This window comes from Punica granatum, chromosome 8 (genome assembly GCF_007655135.1).
Source record: "Punica granatum isolate Tunisia-2019 chromosome 8, ASM765513v2, whole genome shotgun sequence".
Classification (NCBI taxonomy): Eukaryota; Viridiplantae; Streptophyta; class Magnoliopsida; order Myrtales; family Lythraceae; genus Punica; species Punica granatum.
The window spans coordinates 8,233,033-8,246,415 of record NC_045134.1 but is presented as its reverse complement, the minus strand read 5'-3'; the positions used below and the strand labels follow the sequence as shown (position 1 = coordinate 8,246,415).

General features: G+C 41.7%; 3 protein-coding genes across 4 annotated transcripts; 2 read left to right on the top strand and 1 right to left on the bottom strand.

Moving 5' to 3' along the window:
- Positions 1 to 222: 222 nt before the first annotated feature.
- LOC116187568 (aspartate aminotransferase, chloroplastic) lies at positions 223 to 3,998 on the top strand. Its single transcript, XM_031516350.1, has 11 exons — positions 223 to 510; positions 950 to 1,024; positions 1,234 to 1,428; positions 1,616 to 1,654; positions 1,745 to 1,834; positions 1,932 to 2,040; positions 2,128 to 2,237; positions 2,369 to 2,512; positions 2,723 to 2,889; positions 3,128 to 3,392; positions 3,509 to 3,998. Exons 1-11 carry the CDS (start codon positions 433 to 435, stop codon positions 3,638 to 3,640), a joined length of 1,404 nt encoding a protein of 467 aa, XP_031372210.1. The 5' UTR covers positions 223 to 432; the 3' UTR covers positions 3,641 to 3,998.
- A 146-nt stretch (positions 3,999 to 4,144) lies between these two features.
- On the bottom strand, positions 4,145 to 7,779 carry LOC116187569 (probable receptor-like protein kinase At1g80640). 2 transcript variants are annotated; one of them, XM_031516352.1, is made up of 10 exons: positions 7,349 to 7,779; positions 6,869 to 7,048; positions 6,252 to 6,502; positions 5,995 to 6,127; positions 5,831 to 5,894; positions 5,631 to 5,727; positions 5,319 to 5,421; positions 4,922 to 5,040; positions 4,722 to 4,811; positions 4,145 to 4,553 (listed from the first exon to the last, which is right to left on the bottom strand). In XM_031516352.1, exons 2-10 carry the CDS (start codon positions 7,020 to 7,022, stop codon positions 4,404 to 4,406), a joined length of 1,161 nt encoding a protein of 386 aa, XP_031372212.1. In that variant the 5' UTR covers positions 7,023 to 7,048; positions 7,349 to 7,779; the 3' UTR covers positions 4,145 to 4,403. The 2 variants fall into 2 exon arrangements, with proteins under 2 accessions (XP_031372212.1, XP_031372211.1); XM_031516351.1 differs by having other exon boundaries at positions 4,392 to 4,579; positions 7,349 to 7,749.
- A 3,616-nt stretch (positions 7,780 to 11,395) lies between these two features.
- Positions 11,396 to 12,509, top strand: LOC116187570. Its single transcript, XM_031516353.1, has one exon. The coding sequence runs from the start codon at positions 11,583 to 11,585 to the stop codon at positions 12,150 to 12,152; it is 570 nt and encodes a 189-aa protein (XP_031372213.1). The 5' UTR covers positions 11,396 to 11,582; the 3' UTR covers positions 12,153 to 12,509.
- Positions 12,510 to 13,383: the final 874 nt, after the last annotated feature.

Below are 13,383 nucleotides of genomic sequence, written 5' to 3'. Positions count from 1 at the left end.
GATAGTTAGATCAACATTGAAACTAATATCAACCCTCTCAATTGCATGGAATTAAATTATATAATTATCTCTATGTACATATACTTGTACAATTATTTTTAAAAAAAACCATGTTTTTTTTAAGCATAGAAATATATTTAGCAAAGAAAAAAAATTAAGCATAGAAATTTAAAAAGAGAAAAATCCAACTACTACTTAACGATCAAACATTAACGATCTCCCATTTCTCGCCCGTATTGCTTCGATTACATCGTCATTTCACTCTCTCTCTCTCTCTCTCTCTCTCTCTCTCTCTCCCGTTTGATTGATTTCTTCTTCAAGCTCAAAGATCTCTCGCTGGGACACTGATCGCCATTGATATCCATCACTATCGCTGTCTAAAGCTCGAAGCTTTGTTGATTTCGCAGCCCAATCTTCGTTTAATTGGATCAGATGGCTTCGTCGATGCTCTCTCTGGCCTCCGCTTCCGCCTCCGCGTCGCCTTCACTCTCACTCCATGATAATCTTAAGGTGATTCCGCTCTCACTTTATTTCTCGCCGTATTCGATTGGTGCTGTTATCGTTTGAGCTCGTACATCTTCGCGTTGCTGCTGTGACGTGATATGTCTTTGGGTTGCATTAGTAGTTCCGGTGCTATTCGTTTTCAGAAATTTGTTTTGATTGGAGTCTTCCGAATCAGAAGATAGATTTGAGTCTCTTTTGCGGCTGTGACTTGACGAGAATGATATGAAAGTTTGGAACTGTATGATATAGAAAAATCGAGAGTAGTGTGATATGATTTGAAACTGTATGATATTGATATGAAAATGGAAAAATTAGAGAAGGGAAACAATTTTCCGCGTCTAGGAAGTACTGAGCAACCAAATGTTTCAATTTTTCGGTGTTCGTTGAAGGATTTCCTGTCTTTTTCCTTGAAGATCAAGCGGAGTGTAATTTTTGTTTTGTACAGGGGAGGGTGAAGCTCGGCAGTGTAAACTTCATTAGTTGTTTACCGGATAAAACAAGTTCCTCTGCCAAAGCAAAGGTGAGTTTTTCTGAAGGTCGACTTTCTGCAATCAGGGCTTCAGCTTTCCTGTTATTTATCTGTTTGGCTATGCATTTGATAGTTTCACGATGTCAACTATGACTTGGGTCATGTTTCGTTTGCTCAATTCTGTTCCTGGGTTGAAACTAGAATTTTTTTATTTGATTTCCTGATTTCAGTTCTTGAGTACTTTCCATTCTTTTCTGCAGCCTTCTGGTCGGATCTCTATGACTGTCGGGGTTAATGTTTCTCGTTTTGAGGGTATAGCAATGGCTCCTCCCGACCCAATTCTTGGAGTCTCTGAAGCTTTTAGAGCAGACACTAATGAGAAGAAGCTCAACCTTGGAGTTGGGGCCTACCGAACTGAGGAGCTACAACCATATGTTTTGAAAGTTGTCAAGAAGGTGCTTTTTTCCTTAACCTTCTCCATGAGATTGCCCTTCCATCTTATGGTGATGATCGAATTTGAAATTATTGATATTCTATCATTGGCTTAAGCTTTGATTTTCTTCAAGTGTTGTGAAATTAAAATAATACTCAGTGGAAATGAAAAATACTTACATTAATAGCTAATCCTTTATCATGCTGTAGGCTGAAAACCTGATGCTGGAAAGGGGTGAAAACAAAGAGGTATCACGCTGTGGTCCATTCTGTCGATCATCTGGATATCTTAGCTAATAACTTATGTATTACTCATTGCACTGTTACTTTGATCTGCAGTACCTGCCCATCGAAGGTTTGGCTGCTTTTAATAAAGCAACTGCGGAATTACTACTGGGAGCAGATAATCCAGTGATGAAGGAGGGCCGGGTATGTGGTCCTCATGGCGCTTGAATTATACGTGCTTTATTTTACGTCTTCCAAGAGCAAGAGGAAATTGAAGTTTGTTGCCTTTATACCCTTTCAGATTGCAACCGTTCAGGGTCTTTCAGGAACTGGCTCCCTTCGACTTGCTTCTGCTCTCATCGAGAGGTACTTTCCTGGCGCGAAGGTGTTGATATCATCTCCTACTTGGGGTGTGTGCTACTAACTGACAAATCCCTAATAAGAATGTGCTTTAGGGTGCTCAGATATTACATTAATAGTTGACTTCCATTGTGCAGGAAACCACAAGAATATTTTCAATGATGCAAGAGTCCCATGGTCCGAGTATCGATACTATGACCCAAAAACCGTTGGCTTGGATTTTGAGGGGATGGTTGCCGACGTTAAGGTTAAGTATCATCTATGAAAACAACTCTGATGACAGCAAAGACCATTTGTAGTTTAAATGCTTGCTGTATTATTCCTAGGAGGTATTGAGTGAAGCCTTAGTAACATCTCATAGTGGCTTTGTTTTTTCAGGCTGCCCCTGAAGGATCTTTCATATTGCTCCACGGCTGTGCTCACAACCCAACTGGTATTGATCCAACCCCTGAGCAGTGGGAAAAGATTGCTGATGTTATTCAAGAGAAGAATCATATTCCTTTCTTTGATGTTGCATACCAGGTATCATGCTGCAAACTTATGAAGTCCCCTTGCATTTCACGTCTTAATCCTCTCAATTTACAGATTTCAATATTCTTGAAGATTTTCAAACTTGTGGGAATATTTAGAAGCAGAGTGACCAATGCGTTGATTTGGCTATTCAGAATATCAATTATCCTCTGTTCAAAATGTCCCATTGTGAAGAACTTCTCCCTGATGTGCTTTCTGTAGGGATTCGCAAGTGGCAGCCTCGACCAAGATGCAGCATCTGTGAGGTTGTTTGCTGCACGAGGGATGGAGATTCTGGTGGCTCAATCTTATAGTAAGAATTTGGGTCTCTATGCAGAAAGAATCGGAGCAATTAACGTGGTCTGTTCGTCGGCAGATGCAGCAGCCAGGTCGGGCTTTGATCTATTTCAGATCATAAATAATAAGAGAACCTGCTTTCCTAGTTTTTGCCTTATAAGTTGGCCATATATATATATGTATGTATGTATGTATGTATGTATAGTTTGTGGATAAGTAAACGGTCCATATATATGCGAGAAACAAAATCAAGGTTATCTATAATTTTTCATAGATTTTAACCAGAATCTATCTGAAGAAAAGCTAATGTTTGACTCTGCTAATTCTCAGGGTTAAGAGCCAGCTGAAGAGGCTAGCCCGACCTATGTATTCGAATCCTCCAGTCCATGGTGCTAGGATCGTGGCAAACGTGGTTGGTGACCCAGCTCTATTTGGTGAGTGGAAAGCAGAGATGGAACTGATGGCTGGAAGGATTAAGAACGTTAGGCAAAAGTTGTACGATAGCCTGATGGCCAAGGACAAGAGCGGGAAAGATTGGTCCTTCATACTTAAGCAGATCGGAATGTTCTCTTTCACAGGCTTGAACAAAGCTCAGGTCTTTCCCTTTAACTTCCTCTCATTATAGCACTCAAAACCGAAACCTGGTCTTTGATTGTTCATGATAGTACTCGCATCACAATGTCTTTTCTTTTTTTCTGCTTGTCTGGACAGAGTGAGAATATGACCAACAAGTGGCATGTCTACATGACGAAGGATGGAAGAATATCATTGGCCGGACTGTCTTTGGCCAAATGCGAGTATCTCGCCGATGCCATTATTGATTCGTACCACAATGTGAGTTAAGTTTGCACGGCTGAGCTGAGAAGAACGAAATAGGAGTTCTGGTGAGCCAGTATCACCTTTACAATCGAAAATAAATATTCGGGGAATTTTTGGAAATAAATGTATTTTTAGCCTAAATCTATCGATCCCTTGAGCTCGATCCGAACACATTTTGTGCCTCGAATTATGACAGAATGGATGTTTGTACTTTGTAGTTCTCAGGGTGCAACGAAATTGCACAAATGAGTGGGTTTTTCTTTGTAGTGACTTTATGCTTAGCTTGTTTCCTACTTCAAATGTGTCACTGGCACAACTCTAGTTGTTGATCAGTTATTGTATTTCCATTTGACAGTCTCCAGAATGTTGGGGAATTCGAGAAGAGGTCTCAAGGCACCAATTTTACTCATTCAGATAAGTGTTACATAATCTGTACCCACTCAACGAGCAAATCGAATGTGAATCGAAAACTGAAACTGCAAATATTTTCCTATATTCTGCAAGATAATTGGTGTAAAGAAGGCAAGGTGCTAATTAATTATTTCCATTTCACAACTAAATATATATACATATAAATATCATCAATCGGGAACATATCTCATCCCGATCAAACCACTTTACAGAAAATGACCGACATGACACACTTCTCTTCCACCAAGAGTGGGTAAATTCGTGTGAGTGAAAAATTGGTCAAGAAGGCGGTCTTCAAGGATCTGATGCAGGATTGGTTGCCGGTGATTAGGCACTAAAAAGAGCCCCGGGTCATTTAGGTGTCCAGCTCTGAGTTTTATACATGATCAGAAGGTACAGTTTCCGAAAGGTCCAGGGTTCCGCCGAGCTCAATGGACACGAGAGGAACGAGCGAGTGCAGAACATCGGCTATGAGCGGTCGATAGCTCGGTTCTGGTTGCAGGCACAATAAAGCTACAGCAGCAACCTGTTGATACGATGCATCTCTAAGTTCTGTCAGCAACAGAGCATTCCATATAGTCGAAAGGAAAATTGATAATAATTTCACCAGTGAGACAATAGAATTTCTCTTTCAAATTAATAAGAGCTTAAAACAGCCCTCGAGCGGGAAATAATGAATATTTAGCCAACGTACCTGATACAAGTGCTTGATATCAATTTTATCCTTTATTGAAGGATCCAAGATATTTGGAAGTTTGGATCTGTCAGTAAGCTGAGGCAAGGCCTGCAAAATACAAATGGATAGAATATCAAATGTGGATCTAAAATCTCTCTTCGAGTGGAAAGAAATTCTTTACAGCACTAAGGTGGAAATACAATTGAAATTGGCCGTACCCAGGAGACGATAGATTGGCACTGACTTGGTGCCAGTTTCTCCATGGGCCTCCTCCCCAGTAGAAGTTCCAAAAGCACAACTCCGAAAGCATAAACGTCACTCTTATCAGTCAATTTACCTGTATAAGGTATATGATTTCAATTAGAACGCGAGCAAGATGATAAGCCAAATTTCATGTCAGTCCGCGGGCGAGGGGGTGGGGGGGGGGAATAGTAATGATCTTATCCTCATACATAGAAACTGCCCTTTGAGAAAATTTGATCTTAATCAGTCTCGATCCACTCAATCACAACATTATGGCAGTTTTTGAAGTTGCCAATGGGGAAAACCCAATGATAGCTAGAATATTTTTTTTAAGACAAAATGGCTATGTATTTCAGCTAAGAGTTGCCATACCGTCTAGCAAATATTCGGGTGCAACGTATCCCAAAGTGCCCGAGAGATCAGTTTTATCTATTTTCCTTCTCCCCTCAGTCACAGCAAGACCAAAATCTGAGAGCTGAAGCCCAACAAAATATGAGAGACAATTATTGCTTGTTTGGTACATTATTGGTTTTATCTTTTGTTTTTCCTTTAAAAGAAAGGGAAAACAAAGGAATTTATACTTGTCCAGAAAAAAAAAAATGAAAGCAATTAATGAATTTTCCGTGAAAGTAGATGTATTACTAGAGTTATTCTCCAAGATCGAGCAGATCCTTTTATCTTTACCTTGGCATTGAAGTTAGAGTCAAGAAGGATATTAGCGGATTTGAGATCTCTGTGAATGACTGGCGGTTTGCATTGTTCATGCAGATATTCAAGTCCTCTGTTGAACAATTCCAGTATTGCTTAATGCAGATTATGCGAACAAATTTAAAAAAAAAGGAAAGGGAAGGAAGAAAGCCCAGCCATGGGCAGTTAAAGCTCACCTTGCCGTATCTAGAGCTATCTTCATCCGCATATGCCATGTTAATGCGGATCCCAGAGAAGGTCCTGAAATGCAACATAAGGCAAACTCGTTTCTCTTTCATTCCATAACCATTCTTCCATTCTATTAAAGGAAAAGACACAAGAGCAAGATTCTGGGCTTCACCATGCAATTGAGTCTCCAAAGAGCCGTTTTGCATCAATTCATAGACAATAAAACTCGCCTGACCATTCGTACTATATCCCAAGAGGGAAATTATGTTTGGGTGCTGCATTCTCCTTAAGAATTTCACCTCAATCTGCAGTTTTGAATGGCCAAAAAGAACAGTTAGATGGCATCCGCAACAAAAGTACCTAAAAGAAATGGCAAAAGAGAGTGAGGAAAGAGCAGATAAAAGCATGGATCTTTCTGATTGATAGCACCTCGAATTCTCTGGACACATCTTTGGTTCCACGATTTAACTTCTTCACAGCGACTTGGGTATTATCTTCTAAACTACCCTCATAGACACATCCAAATCCGCCCTCCCCGAGCTTCTTGGCGGGGTCGAAATTGTTAGTTGCCTTCTCTAGGAGATTGTAATCGATGAATGGAACAGATTTCTTCTTGGTAACCGCCTTCAAGGACCCAAATTTGCTAGAAATTGAAGTCAGATAAAGCCCCTTCTGAGCTTCTTCAGGTAGTAAACCCACCAAACAACAGCAAAGATAGAGAGAGTATCTTAGAAACATTATCGAACCACATGAAAATAACAGAAAAGAGGATATATTAACCAGCAAACTTAAAAAGCAATACGAAAAATATCGGCATTTAAATTCTCATGCACATTCAGGCCTTTTAGTATCTGATTCTAACTCAGGATATCCAATTCTCAGCACTTCTCTTCTCCGAACAGCGGATAGTGCTCAAGACACTCAATTCTGATGCCTATTCATTTCCACTCATCCCCAATTAATTCCTTCATCCGTCCGTTCTATTCAGCATTAACCCAGACAAGTGGAAGTAGCATTTACGTATGGAGGAAAAATCGGGCACTTACCTAAGCTCTCAGTGCTGAAGCTGCTCGTATCAGTGCGAGCCCTACGTCTGCACCGGAAATGGTAAATCCAGAAGCACACGGAGAAGAACATGATTGCTCCCAGTGAAGAGCAAGCAACAATCAGTGCAATAACCAACTTTCCCCCAGAACTCATCCCCTTGCTCTCTTCAGCTAAATCCCCTGAATTCACCCGCATACAATCACCAATCAAAAACCCAAGGACAGAAAATTATATTCGTGCACAAGAATCCCACTTGCAGGGGTTGAAGTGCAACATAAGAATGACAACGACCCTCCTTTATTTTTTTTTTTTCTTTTGCCAGTTTTAGGGGTAAGAAACTACGACGAAATTGAAGAAAATGTAAACAAATAAATAAACAATAAACAAAATAAAATGTATGCGGCCATGACAGTGAATCTGGGCCAATTTGACAAATTGAGAATTGCAGAGGGAGCGAGTGTGTGCTGGTGGAGGCTAACCTGCGGAGAAAGGCGAGAACTTTGAGGAAGCCGCCGGCAATGGCGTCAGACCCAGCAAAGGGGTAGAAAAAGGGCGGAGGATTAGGAATGCTCTGCCTTCTTCTGCAGAGTTCTGACTGCAGCAATGAAACTGAAAAGGGGATTCTTTTTTCACAGCGAAGAGGAAAGAGAGAAGCTTTATGCTTCCTTTTGGGCCGTGGAAGGAAATCGAAAGCAAAAGGGGGATTAAGAGAGAAGAGGGAGGGAAGGCATTTAATGGAGGAAGTTGAGATGAGGGGCCTGGCCTAATTGCATAACTCAGCACTCTGTCTTTGTCGTGTGTTATAGACAGAGAAAGCAGAGAGAGAGAGAGAGAGAGAATCGGAGCAGAGCAGCTCCGGTCCGGTGGATAATTTAGAGCCCGAGAAGTTTGGTCGCATTCCTTGCCTACCCTTCACTGATCTAATTTGACTGTACAGGAGCAGCGATTTTAAATTTTAAAAACCGAACGGTCCATCGAACCGTGAAAGTAGTTGATCGCAATTGCAAACCGTGAAGTCGCCGTCATTCGACTTTGTACAACTGATTATACGAGTTATAATGTCATCGAAACGTAGAGCGATCCAGGAGCTTGCATCTACGGGAGTTCCACTCAGAGGTGTGTTTTCCAGAGTCGCCGGATCGCTCCAATGCAGCCAAGCCGGTCCTTTCTACCGGTGCCGGAGTAACTGAACTGTTTGTAGGAGTTTTGGCCCGGACCTCGCCCTAATTTGAGATCGGAGTGGTTCCGGTAGGTCCGACGACAACAAAATGCAGAAAGCGTGAGAATTATTTTTGAGGGTCGTTCGCACATTTACCATTTCAAACATCGAAAGATAATAATCGAGAGCGAATAGATAGAAGAAGTAAAGTTACATTAAGAGTGGAGTCCCATGGGCAATCTTTTGATGATTAGCTAAACCTAAAGAGATCAAAAGGAATTTTACCAAAAACAAAAGTCAATTCACTCCTTCCTTTTTATTTATTTATTCTTTGACTTTTTGGATTACTTTTGAATGGGATTAAATTATGTGTCCCATAAAGCCATTATTTGAGATTTTAGAAAAGTCATGCATTCATAGCTGACAAATTATTGCAATCTCATATGGCCAAATAGCAATAATATGAACTCGTGTTTTAATTTAACAAAGGATTGTGGAAATAATTATAAAAAATAATTTATGCATACCAATCTGTTTCATCTAACTCCCAGTGTGTCATCTTTTACCAACTTTTGAAGCCAAGAGTCACCTAATATCCAATTAGTGTCCCTTCACAAGAAAATTATGGGCCAATTTGATTCACATCAAAAGGGTATGCATTAATCATTTTATTTTTAAACCCCGAATAGCTCATTTTTTACATTTTCAATTTGTTGGTAGAAATTTATATTAACGATATTATAACTTACCCTTCACTACATAACTACTACATGAGACAGTAGTCACCCTGAATGTTTACATCAAATTATTGATATTGTTTTTTTTTATATAGGTAATTATTGATATTATTTGTTTGCCTTTCATGCCAAGGAAAGGGTTCATCAGATAGGTTGTGTTCTAAGAACTTATCAACCAATAATTTCTTATTTAATTTTAATTAATAAGGAAGCAATTAAAGTATGGTATCGTTAGGTGAGAAGGGGTTCGAGCAAACAAAATTGGGTGATTATCATATTCCATTTATTTCCATCAATTATGTATTCTCCAGATGCTTTGAACATAAGGCATTAAATTAATTTGCATTGTTTTTTTCGTGGGATGTATACAGCGTCAAAGATCTAATGGTCAGTATCGTGTCTCGTCAAGGCACAGGATAATCCGTTCTTTGAAAAAATATAATTAAAAGCACTGTGACGGCTTATCGGTATTTTATTAGGTGACCAAATACATGCTTCTACATACTCATTGGCAAGGTTTATTGTGATTTTGGTCATCTTACTCCACTGTATGTTTATTTATTGATATTATTATCATTATCTTTCCTATAAGGATAAGTTGTTTGGGATTCTCAAATTTGTACTTTTCTCGTTTTATTTTATGTACTATTGACGTGCTCGAGAATATTTTACAAAAATAGTCAATTTGGTCCTCCAAAAAATTTTAACGACAAATTGATCCTCAAAAGATCATTCTGTCAAACAAATTAGTCCCATCGTTAATGAGTCGCCCATGTTGTCATGGAAATTCGACGTGTAAAGCTGACATGGCACATACTTGAACAACAGACATTTAGAAATTCCTTTTTTTTTTTATTCCCAACCCGAAAATTATGTCGTTTCGACGTCTCCCCAATCAGTTTTGGGACATAGAAGGAGAGAGAGAAGGGGGGAAGAGATGGCGACGACCCAACAGGTGAGGAGGGCGATGGTGGCCAGGGCAGAGCGACGAGCTGACAAGCAAGGAGGGCAGTAGTGGCCTCTAAACTCGGTCCCACCACTCAAATCGAGGTTGAGGGATAGTTTATTTGATAATACAAAAGCAAATTGACTTGACTTAATGATTCAATCAAAAATGTGCTTAACGATTAAGTTGGTAGGGAGCTACCTTTTTTTTTTTAACTGACTCGCTCAGCTAGGGGCTTTTTATACCATATTTGCAACGAAACCCCTAAACTTTTACATGACTTTCAAATCAATCCACTGGGCTTTGGGACATAGAAGAAGAGAGAGAAGGGGGCAGGGGATGGCGACAACCTGATAGGTGAAGAGGGCGGTGGTGGCCCCAATCCCCACCCCACCACCCAAATCAAGGTCGTTGGAGACACTGAGGTGGTGATGGTCGAGATCCTAGCCACCATCGGCTTGGGATCGAACTAGCTTTCTCTCTTCGATCAAAGACAGGAAGCTCGATCCCGAGTGGCAGTGACCTGAGCAATCTCATTGAGCCCTTGGCCCTAGAAAGGACTCACAAGGCCCCTCCCTTCGATTATGGGTTTTGAGCCCTTAGCACGAGGGAGGGGCTTGTCAAGCCCTTGGCTCAGGAGAGGGGGGCTCGACGAGCCCCTTTCATTGTGGCCAGCGAGGGCCCTTGCTAAGTGGACTTGGGTTTTTGTGCCGTTACTGGGCCCAATTCCGCCAACCAATTGATTGGAGGCCTTCCCGAACTTCTCCAGTTTGGTTGAGGCGTGGGTTTGATCCAACCCGATATCAAGCTATCTTATCAATATTATACATATAATAAATCTACGATACCTTTTGTCTTTAACATTGATTAGATTCCTCTTGTTGGAAAGTGAAATAAAGGATACGTAAGTGATTGCCTGCGTAGGAACACGGCTCCTAAGGGCACTGTACAAGCTAGTTGTCGCAACCTCGCTCCTCTTGAGGTCGCTTTCCATGAAATATAAACAAAAAAAAAAACAAATAAATAGAAATAATAATAATACATATTATTAACCGAGCAAAACAAATAATAAATATTATTAAAATGTCCGACATAAATAAATAATAAAAGGCGAGGGCGGTTCACTTGAACCGGCATCAAGTTGACGGGCTAGCCTGTCCGGTCCAGCCACGCGTCCCCAGTTTGACGTCTACGCCACCGAACACGTCCTATGAGCTTGTCCCAGCTGTTTCCCCCCGCTTTATCATCTCCACCTTCGCACAATTTCACCCCCAGCTTCTACCCCTAATTACAAACCCACCCCTACATTATCAATATTACATGACCTAAGCTATAACAAATAAAATTACTCCACATTACCTCGGATTCCGAGGACCAGCCGTGACCTCTTTCGATCATCAGATCAATTTCTCTTGAGAAATGAATGGTCTAAAAACATGATCCGATCCTTACAGGAAGTCGGGAACCGATTCCGAGCTTGCGATAAGCAATTATTTGTTTTATTGCATTCAATTTTCCTATGACTTACCATTACTTGCCATAAGAGACTTTCATGTCTTTTTTCCCGAGGAAGAAAACGGGAAGGAAAATGGAAAGACATTCTGAGGTGGGGCCCTCCTTCCCTAGTCCTTGTCCTTATCGTCTTCTGGCCGCCTTCCGTGACCGACCAAAGAGAGTCTCCGTCTCCATCTTCGTTCTTCCTCCTTCCCCTATAAAACGCCGCTCCCATTCCCGACGCTCCTCTCCCATTTCAGATTCAAAAGCTATACATATACACACATATATTCTTTCGATTGGTTTCTTCAAGTTCAGAGCTTTTCGTGCTCTTTAGGTTCAACCCCTTCCTGATTCCTCCCCTCCTCTCTACAGAAATGGACGTTGCGGTTCTCCATCCTCGGGATTGCTTGAGCACCTTCCCTAACTCGAATCTGGGTCGAGCCAACCCGACCCGGGTCCGGCAGGGCCGCCGGAGACGGAGCCCCAGCAAGTCCCAGAGCACCTCCCCGCCTCCCCGTCCGTCGAAGACCCTCGTTATGGGCGAGGTCAAGCTCCTCAGACGCGGAGAGGAGCTGAAAGGTACAGCCCCGAAGTCTTCCCCAGCTGATGAGCCCGCCAAGCCTGACCGGATCCAGGCTGAGCCCAACCGCCGTGTCGTGGCCCCAGCTCGGAACCGGCTCGCCGGGCCAGCTCAGGAGCGGGTCGCTCGACTGCACAGAGCACCCGCCGAGCTTGCCCGAGCTGATGCCCCGGCTCAAAAGGCGGTCGCGATCCAGTCGAGCGAGTCTGCCGTGGGGCTCGCCAGCTTCTACGCGGGTTTTGCGTTCATAACGTCGCCGCCGCCCAGCTCACTTCCGGTGCCGGCGTTCTGCTCCAAGAAGACAGCACCACTGGACGCCGTGGACGCGACCAGTGACCTGAGGAAGCTCCTAAGGTTGGATTGAATCGATTGATAGCTAGCTAGGAAAAGTTGTCGGAGTTGTATCTACTACAGGGCTGACCTTGACAGCTGACAGAAATTAGTTTTCGTAAGATTGATCGAATTGACATCTTGGGGTTGCGAAAGTTTGGATCTTTTAGGGTTTCTCAGTCATTTCACGGTCGATTTCCGTTCCCCTATTTTTTCAACGGGAAGAATCGGTCGAGTCACTGACTCAGTCAGATCAGGTTTAAGCTATCTTGCGATCGAGTCTCTATGTATTTCCTTCGATATCGTAGTGGTGATTGTACTTGTGCTTTGTGTGTTGTAATCGGAAGCTTTAATTAGTCGAATAAAGATATGTCTGTTTTTCTCTTGTTTCTTCTTCTTCCATGTCTGGCCTTTTAGCAGAAGGTTGAGAAGGAAAGATCGGAGCTTTACTCTTCCGGGAGGAGGTTCCCCGGAAAATGATGGGGGCATCTCCGGGAATGATGATTGATTTCCGGGAAAATGGGGACTGAAATTCAGAAGAAAAGGAGAAATCTGGGAAAACGACAGCATCGAGTGGCGGAAGCATTCGGCAGGACAGAGAGAGAGAGAATCTACTTTCTGTTGAGGAGCAGATCTCTTGCCCCATTCGGGGAACATCTTTACACGGAAGATGAGCCATCGCAAAGAGCAATTTCCCAGTCCAAAAAAGAAAAGAAAAAAAAAAAGAAAAGAAAAGAGCAGAAGCTTTGGTTGTTGGATTTCATTAACTTCCGATATTCATTTCATTTCTCAGTTATTTATTTATAATAAAAGAAAAATTAAATTCATTTCTCAATTCAAACCCTCTTCCATAAATCTCTCCTTGGCTGCAGCAGATAAGTTTCAAAACTGGTGGAATCAACCTTAGCGCGTTTTGTAGCTGCTGTAGGCTCGACTACCTCTGGTTCGATGCAATCTCATTGATACTTCTTCACATAATTAGCAGAACACTAACGAGGCATTAGATAAGTGTTTTTTATTATATTTAAGCATATTAATCTTTTTTAGGTGCATATAAAGGTATTCGGATGGTTCCAACTAAGAATATCGATCTCTGGACTAACGATTATTTGATTAGGTCTTAACTTCAACTGTGGCAGTTACAAATACGACACTTTTCTGTGAATAAAGTGGTAACTAAATAATAACGTGCTACTATGCCGAATTTCAATACAGAGGTTCAAGAATTCTTTTGCTGGGGAATGAAAAAGTCATGTTAGTACCTC